This window comes from Ascidiella aspersa, chromosome 4 (assembly GCF_963924565.1).
Source record: "Ascidiella aspersa chromosome 4, kaAscAspe10.2, whole genome shotgun sequence".
NCBI lineage: Eukaryota > Metazoa > Chordata > Ascidiacea > Phlebobranchia > Ascidiidae > Ascidiella > Ascidiella aspersa.
Window position 1 is genome coordinate 29,452,451 of NC_139450.1, and position 9,431 is coordinate 29,461,881.

General features: G+C 42.0%; 1 protein-coding gene across 1 annotated transcript; it reads right to left on the reverse strand.

The window, feature by feature from the left end:
• Positions 1-526: 526 nt before the first annotated feature.
• LOC146157377 (uncharacterized) lies at positions 527-8,765 on the reverse strand. Its single transcript, XM_083388194.1, has 7 exons — positions 5,992-8,765; positions 4,599-4,720; positions 4,256-4,301; positions 3,887-4,017; positions 2,822-2,998; positions 1,693-1,852; positions 527-1,067 (listed from the first exon to the last, which is right to left on the reverse strand). Exons 1-7 carry the CDS (start codon positions 8,652-8,654, stop codon positions 845-847), a joined length of 3,522 nt encoding a protein of 1,173 aa, XP_083244320.1. The 5' UTR covers positions 8,655-8,765; the 3' UTR covers positions 527-844.
• Between the last annotated feature and the right edge of the window lie 666 nt (positions 8,766-9,431).

Consider the following 9,431-nt stretch of genomic DNA (forward strand, 5'->3'; position numbering starts at 1 on the left):
TGTAAGGACAAATATTTGACGTTATGTTCCTTGACTAAAAGTATAATTTACAATTAAAAGTGAGTTTAAAATTGTGAAAGACGAACCTCGCTTTAAATACCGGGTTATTTATGTCAAAATCTAAAACATACCACGTTTAACGCCACAAATAAAATTGTTATATGGGCCATGAGGTCAGAATGCGGCCGATGTTTTACTAAAGTGTAAAACCTACTTTGAGAACAGTTATAAATAGAGCTTACGTTAGAGCCAACCAGGCCAAAATCTTATCAAAAATATAGTTTATGTACGTCACGGAAATCGGAATAGCGAAGATCTTTTTGAGTAAAAAAGAGGTAAAAAATATTTGTTGTGAATAATCTCCAGACTTGTGTGCAGAAACAAACAGCAGCTAAAAATGTCAACACCAGACAAGTTTCACATTGAGACGTTACCAGTTAAACGATTTGCAAGCAGTACAAAGTAAAGACTACAAGTTTAAAGGTGTCAAACAAAAATTAGCTGATTAAATGCAACCTCAGTTTAAATAAACTGAAAACAGCTTTGTGTTAAGGGGTGCAAAAGTTGCCATTGTTATGAAATAGTCATATGCCCCTTATACTCAAGGGAACAACGTTTGTAAGTTGCAATTAATTTCATTACTAGACGTATATTGAGCAAACAAGTTTGTGTCCTGTGGTAAGCACGTGCATTAAAACGAATAAAAAGCCGGAAACAATCAACAGTGTTGTAGAACTTGCAAAAAATAAACCCTTTGTCGACTCTGGCATTGCAAAAGAATGGTGGAGAAAACAAAAAAGGGAGAAACGAAGAGAAGACACGCAAAACAAAAGAAGAAGGAAAATCACGAGTCCTTGTCTTGGTTCTTTTTTCTCTTCAGTTTCCGGTTTCTCTCATATTTGATGGTCTCCGACTCCAAAACGCTGAGCTCCATAAGGCGCTGCTGAAATGATGCGGGCGCAGACTGACACGGATCCGAGTACTGGCATTCGCGAATCGCACTCGACGAGTTGTACGAGTGGCCGATCGAGTCCATCCTGCAGCCATAGCGACTCGACATTCTGGACCTGCGGCAAGACGCGTAATAACGTTTATACGCCGTCGCTACTCTTTTTTTCAGTTTATAACCGCGAGGTTACCGCACACTTTACATTAATAATTCACGACAAACGGCAAAGACCTTTCTTGTGGCTTATCGCAAAACGCAAGGAGAAAAAGTGGTGGACAAAGAGTTTTGTATTTAATATTGCCAGGGTAACTGTACTTTAAGATAAAGGTAATTTTCAGAGAATTACAAATGATAACAGCTGTGTTTTAATCAACCCAAGCCTTAAAAAAACAACAGGGGGTTAACATTTGGGTTAAATAACATCGATAAATCAAGTAAAACGAAACGTTCTGTTCTGTTTGCCTTTATTGCGCTTTCATATAACGAATTGGCGAACGGGAATTTAAAGTCTGATATATCAACATTAAATTATTTCCTGAATTTGAATTTCAGTTTTCTCATTTGTTTTTGTTTTTTTATTTGTATTAATTGGGATGCTAGCCAGGGGAGATTAAATCCGTGTGTTGGAACTTATATTAAGTTATAATTAATAATTCGATTCTATAGGGCGGTATCGATGTATCTAACTCGGACTTCCCAAGAGGTTTACCCAGCATTTCAGTCAAAAGCAAACCTTAACTTACTTTATCGTAATTCCGTTTCGTTCCCTCGCCTGGCTTCCGAGTTTGGGCGAAAGGTTTGAAGCCGAGTTGATGCTGAGCGATCCAAGTCCAGAAGATTCGATCCGGGCTCCCGGCTGCAGGGGAGATGACCCGTAGTAACCCCCGCCGTTGACCGACAGGTCTGCGATGAACCCAAAAGGTTAATTTCGGTCAATTGGTGAACGTGGTGTGACCAAAGGAAGTTTATGATTCTATTATAGTATTGGTGGTTTGTTTGTCAGTGTTATAATCATTCAAATTGTATAATAACAATTTCGTTTTTATTATTTTAAAACATGAAAGTTGACAAATGGCGTCATTGCAGTGTAACGAGTGCTCGTCGAACCATTGTGCGTCATACTTACGCACGAGTCTAGTATCATGAATTAATGAAACCGGACTGAATTTTACGCTTTCATATGAATATAAAGTGTCTGTCACTATATCGATATATGTAAAACTATATAAAGCTACATTTTGTAGAATAACCAAGATAAAAAGTTTAGTCGAAGGTCCACAAGATTCCAACCGACGTAACCTAAATTTTTACAAGCAACAACTTTTATAAGATTACGCTACATGCATTGTCGGTGTAATATGTTCAGTTGTTCATAGTAAATGTGTTTTTAGTTCGGTACCCGAGTTTATTTCCACACCTGTATTTAACAACGTTCTACACCGGTATTAAACAACGTCATAGAACAATGTCTGTCCAAAGCAAGCATAAACATGCTGATCATTCTTACTGAAAACTAATGGATTAGATCCGATGCTGAAGTCTTTATCAATGTTATTGTTATCATAAAGGCTTACACAAGTGGATTCATATCTTAATTTGTTTGAGTTACAAAACAATGTTATTGAAACAGAAACAGCATCAGTGTAAGTTGAACATTGTTGCCAAACACTTGTAATTAACAAGGCGAACTCCTACCGCGACAAGGTATAACACCAACCGCCGTAAGGACATCTACAATGTCAAGGCACCATGTGCTCAGTGACCTTGAACCATTTGACCACAAGTAATAGAATGCTTACACAATTAAATAGGTCATAAAGCACTTACATCAAAATGCGCTTTAGCGAACTCATTGTTAATCTTAACACTTGCCTCCCATTTTGTAATTCCAGTTCTGTCGACCCTTATGCAGTCGGAACGTGGTTAGGGTGGGGGCGGGGGGTGTGGCCAGGACGCAGGAGCTCGCCGAGTGGTTCCGGCCTTGCGCCGAGTGGCCCCGCGAACCCGGGTAATTCGGTGGGTGGCGCCCAAGAGCTGAGTCGAAGTTCACTGAAATCGAACGTGATTTTATTACACGCTGTTTTGAATTATTCATTCAAGGCAAACCGGACGGCCTGAGATTACACCAACTATAAGGCAATGATCTATTAAGAATTCAAAAGAAAAAATAGAATTCAAACAAAAAATAAATTAAGAATTCAACGAAAAATAATGTGATATGCTACTTTTGAATGCTCAATTATAAAAGTATAGTTTCCGCTTGCCGGCGGCTTAATTTCTTTATTGTTTATATCAATGCAACTTTTTATTTCATTCTAGTTTTGTTTATTGTAGAAAATAACTTTTTAACAGCAGTAAATAGGGTGTCGTCACTTAAAGGTTACGAACCAACGTCATAGTGGGGCAATTAGGCAAACACCGTCGGCAAAAATTGGGCACTGTCGGTTATAACGTCCATAGAAGGTAATTTTAAAGGCTGACCCCCAGTTAACAAATCTGTACGTCTCCTTGCAAAAGACACAACGTTAATGACCAGGACAATGTTTTTTAAACAGGAATAAAATGTTAATAATGTTCCCAAAATTTAAAGCACTGACGAACAGGAAATATCGTCATTCTGCAGTTTATAAGTTTATTAGGTTGACCAAAAAAGCACAACGTCGATGCTCAGCCAATGATTAAAGCAGCTTGTTTTACAAAGCACAATATTCGAAACGATTTTTGAGGAGTATACTGTCAGTATTCCCATGAATTGTTTCTGTCTATTAATCAAAAGAAACATTAGGTAACTAACCACCAGTATGCTTGAGACTTGTACATTAAAAACATGAAAATCACGTCTGTTAGCCTAAGTATGACGGCTTTCATTTTAACCTCAAAGGGTATTTTTCGAAAATATTGTTTAGAATTGTCAGCAGATGGTTAAAATATACTCACATCTCTCTTCAATGCGGACCAGTGACATCGGCATTGTCTCCTTATACCCGCTCGAAGTCACGTGATTATGTCGGTCACGGCTGGGCGAGTCCGCAGTCTTGTCAAGTCGACCGTGACCGGAGTAAGGTGAACTGCACGGAAAACAAGAATACGTAATTGAGCCTTTTGTATTCATTTATGCCAATAAAACAACTTTTTTTTGTTTGTTGGTTGTCATACGAGTAAAAATGCATTATTAATACTGTATCTATATTATAAATACATATTTTTCTAACAAAAACTGTTATGGCAAAAAAAGGGTTTGGCATCACATTGCTATATTCTCTTCAGAAAATACAAGAAAACTTTTAAATCGTACGTTTAACTTACCAGTCGGTTGGGTTTGTAGCGCTGTGTTTTAGTCGTTGTGAAGTATCTTAACAAAAACAAAGAATTACAGTAATCACTTAATCTATATGTATTTCTAATTTTAAAGGACGTTGCGTTACATATAATGACTTAAATGTGTAAATTATACACGTAAGATTTATTTCTTTTCTTGAAAGATTAAAGAGAGTGCACATACAAAAATGCACTAGGAATCAGTGACGATCACTTGAAATACAAAAAGGCGATTATATATATCCTAGAGAAATAAATGGAACAAATATCTTATCGATTTGTATCGCACTCTGTTTGATTTGACTTACAGAAAACAAATCTTTAAAAGTACCTGCGCTTTTACGAATCTCCATTGAGGGATTTCCCCCGCCATGGTAGCGACTGCCTTCGTCGAATGAAACGTCGTTAGTCATCCGGAACGACGAGTTTGGGTCGGGCAGCATTGAAGCGGCGCTGAAATTAGGCAAGGTTAGAATTAGAAGTGAAACAGTATTGTAGTGTGGTAAACCAGTGCTTGGCAACCTTTTTTCACTTGCGGCACCCCAACAGAGAAAAATCTATTCGGCGGCACACTTACGTGATTTCTGACGATAGACAACAAAAAAATATCCTATATGCTACCTGGAGAAAATTGATTGATTTATGACTCAATGCGAAGTACCCTTAAAAATACGAAACACCTCCAGAAACGTCGCGGCACACCTGGTATGGTCTCGCGGCAGGCACACCAGTTGCGGAGCACTGTTGTAAACAATTCATTTTGAAATTACTTAGGTCCCAATTAATTTAATTGTAAAATGACTTATCCCCTCATTAAGTCTAGTCCCAATCCAAGTCATTGTTACAGTAAGGACAAGTCAAGTATAATGCATCTAAATAAAATGCTACATGTTAAATTAACAAGAAAAACATAAGGTTCGCGAGCTCTATTTTACAAGGAAAAATTAGGCTAAAAAACTAACCAAAGTTTACCAAAAATTATGTAACACTTATTGATTTTACGTCAAGTATTTTGCGTTAATGACTCAAGTACAAGTCAAATTATTTGTCCCACAGCCTTAAGTTAAATCAAGAGTCATTTTGCCCAAATGACATACGTTAAGTCTGTGATTAAAGTTAATCAAGTCCAGTCTTTAACTTAGGTCATTACAACAGTGCTATGTTGTTATGCGTGTTGCAAATTGGTGTTCGGAAAACTTTTGGCGTAAATTCGTCATTTTGCTGCGATAGTCAGACAATGGCCTTCGGGTAAACGAACACCTTTGTTCTCCATGGAAAACTAAATTATGTTTGATTCAAGCAAAACCACAAAGGTTGTAAAAGAGATCCAAAAACAACTTTTTTTTTACAACTTTATAAAGTTGTTTTTGGATCTCTTTTACAACCTTTGTGGTTTTGCTTGAATCTTACGATATGGAGAAGAGATCAACAACTAGCAATGTTGGAGCAGGCTTAGATCCCAAAATTAACAAAAATAGTAATAATATTATTATTATTTCATCAATTAAATTATGTTTGTTGCGTAATGTTTATGTCACTTGTAATTTGTAAAATTTAACAAATAAAAGTAGACGTATATAACGGTCAGCAATTATCGCGAGTTCGTGATGTACGCGTTAGACCCACAATGTACTGCTAAAAGTTTGTGTACAAAACTAATTCAGCTTTGTTAAGTTAGGGTACAAATCGCTTCGTAACGTAAACACTAGCAAAGCGCAACCGACCCAAGCTGAGCTTCCTCGAGACAACTTGCTTCTAGAGTATTCCCAGGAGTCAGAACATTTTCGCCGTATTCCTTGCCGGGCGAGCTGATGCCGTTGTCACCGTGGCGCAGAATATCATCAAAGGTAGTGGCGCGACCCTCGTCTGCATCGCGCGTCACCTTGACGTCATCACCGTCAGTGACTTCATCTGACGAGCCACGTCTGGACGGGAAAGCGGACAGCTGCTTGGACAAGCCGCCCTGCCTCTGTCGCAGCAGGAGACTGTAGTGAGCCACGTTGGATCGGAATCCACCGCCGGCCGCGATCTTAACGTGAACTCGGTCGTCCAGCGAGTTCAAACTGACGGCGCCGAGTTGCTTGCGACGAGTGGCGCGCTTGCCCTCGCGGCTGGCGAGTAGCCGAGTGGCTGCGCGACTCTTGGACATAGCACTTGCGCGAAGTCTCGAGTCGATGAAGTTGAGCGACTGGGAGTTGCCCTCCTTAAGCAGGAAACAGGGATCGCCCTCCAAACAGAGGCGCTCCACGTTGATTGCTGACGTCACAGCTGTGATGTCGTCATCGCTTGCGCCCGACGAGTCGCGAGCGTTTGGTTTCAGGCCTTGCGCAGTCGCCAGACGCAAACGCGGGTTGTTCCTGGCGCGAAAGAGGCTGCTTTGGTTTTCCTTGCGCGGCATTAGCCCGTTTTCGGCGTCCGAACCGTAGTTGATCTTCCGCAGAAGCTTCTCAGCCGATTTCGAGGCTCGCGGGAAAGTTTTCACCACAAGCATCACGTTCTGGTCTTCGGCGTCGGGATTCTTGTCGACAGTCTGAGGCAAATTCTCGGGCGCGTGCTGTTTGATGGTTATTTTGCGCCGTAGAAGTCTGACGCCTTTCAACGGACTCAGGTATCCCGGAAGGGACTGTTTCCTGCAGGGCAGCGCCTCCGATGCGAACGCGTCCGCAAGTTCGTTCGAAACGACAACGATTGGCGATCTGGAGCGGATCGATTGCACGACGAGCGACTGAACCGATGTCAACTTTCCGTTGTCGGACTTTGCTTCGACCCTTGGTTCAACCTTGGAATCTATGGAGGAGGACTCTTTTGATGATGACTCTTTGGAGGAAGACTCTTCTTCGTTGCTCGACGACGTGACGTCACGATTCACGTCATCATCGATCTTGAACGTTACCTGAGGCTTCTTTTGTGACGTCACTTTGAACGACGATCCCTGAACGAGCGAGTCCATCTGCTCAGCGGGCTTCCTTTGTTTCCTGTCTCTTGTCACCAGGATGCGAAATCCTCCGGATGCGTTTTTTCTGCTCCCGAAGGTCTTGGTGTGAGCACGAGAGTCGGAGGACCGGAGAAGAGCCTCCTCTGACGTGTCCTCCAGTGTGATCACAGTCGGTTGGTTCTGGGATCCCGAGAAGACGTGGTAGGTGTTGGAGACGGAAGTTGGGAAGATTTGGAAGCGGTTGTCCTCCAGATGCGGAGTCGGGTTGGGAGCGCGAGGCTGGCTCTTGCAGGAGGAGGACAGGGAGTAGCTGGAGAGAGCGGAGGTCGCTCGCGAAAAAGACGAGGTAGGCGACTTTGCAATAAAGTCGTTCAACTGAGGTGAGTCATGTTTGTGTGGAATCTCCAACGTTGGAGTAACGAACGATACCTTGTCCTCGATCACATCAACTGTCTGCAGGCTGTTTCTTTCTATCGCCAAATTTGAAGTGCTCTCGTCCTCTGATGACAAATTTTCTTCTAAGACAAAGTCTCTTCTTCCTCTTCTGAAATTCTTGAGCTCACGAGCCTCGCGATTACGAGCCTTTCTCTTGTTTCGCCTGAAGTAGAACGAAGGCGGAACTCCAGCGCCACCCACCGGGCACATTACGTCACCAACAATGACGTCATCGTCATGACAGCCCGACGTCAGTTCTACGATTCCACCGGTGCTGATGTCGACCAGGGTGGCGGTGGGCGGTGCTGTCATATGAAAGCCAGTCCGCTGCGAGTTGGCCGCATCACGAGATGAGTACGTGAGCTTGTGAGTTGTATCGCTCACGTTTCGCGCGTGATCATGAGCGCGCTTTCGTGAAGGCAGGTCACGAACTGAGTGAGGCTGCTGATTTTTACTGTTTTGAGCGACATTTGAGCTTTCATGTGATGCGTGAGATTTATCACGGAGCTTTTCGTCGGTGAAACGCAGCGTCGGTGAAAATTCAAGACCAATTCCGCTGTCGCTGTTGGGCGTGATGTCGGTCACATCTTCCGTAATGGTATTCTCTCGGGTACCGTGAACGCTAAACTGCACAGGCCTGGATAAACTTAACGCCGTTCTTGCCGCTCTGGATTGGCCATATTTGCCCAAGAACGGTTCGATGAGATTCAGCTGTTTTAAAGAGGAAAGAACGTCGTCGCTTTCTTTTAACACGGGTTTTCCGAAACCCTTTCGACCGAAAACAGAATTTCGCTCGGCAAGATTTTGCCGCTTGAAAGGGTCGCGTTCGGGATACTTTCTCTTGACGACATGACCCTTTTTCGTGAAGTTGTCCCGCTTTAGGGTAAGTGGTCTCGGGGGCTGTGGTTTGGTGACTGCCTGACCCACGCAAATGTCGACAATGTTGTTTGAGGCGGTAGGTTCGTGCAGGTTTGCCTGGGAATGGTGGACGGAGGGCAAACGGAAGATTCTATCCATGTTGTGTCGTCTCTTCACATCGCAACAAAATATTGGTAACTTTACTTCACCAAAAACTTTAACTCTAAAGTACTGGTCAGTTACAATAGTCCCTTAAACGGAAAAAACATTCTTCCTAAACAGTGAAAAAAATCCACATAGCTCAGCATCGACATAACACGGCATGGAAAATTCGTTTAATTCGGATATACGGTTAAACTAGATCAAGTTATGACATGTCTGGTTCCATATTCTAGCCCCATTACGGTAACCTGGCAAAAATAACTCGATTGACGTAAATTATGCAGATAATATCTAGCTTGTCAAACTAAATATATGCACCTCGACAAATCAGTATATCACGCATATTCGGTAGTCACAAGTGGTTTAATTTTTCTCAAACTCTTTAGCATTGCTTATAGCTGCTTTATATCACAAGTACTCTTGTCGTTTACCGTAATAGGCTGACCAAGGGAACTTTACAAATCAATCTACGGCTACTTACGCACACAAGTGTTTATTCAAACGCAGGTGACACAAGGTACAGCCCAGCACAGTCGGAGAATATTTGCTCTTTTATAGTTCAAAGGTGTTCCCAAAAGCCTACAAATCCCCTGGCAATGGCAGATGTTGGCCGAAAAGCGTCAACTGAAAAGGGCAGTTTGCTTTGAATGTTAAAACCAATCGGTAGCCTTTATTGCTTTCAAAAACAAGAAAACTCAAAGCCGAGTAATTTTAATTCGTTTTAAGTACGGTAGGGGTTGAATGAAGGCACAAAATCGTGGGTTAAACAGCAAA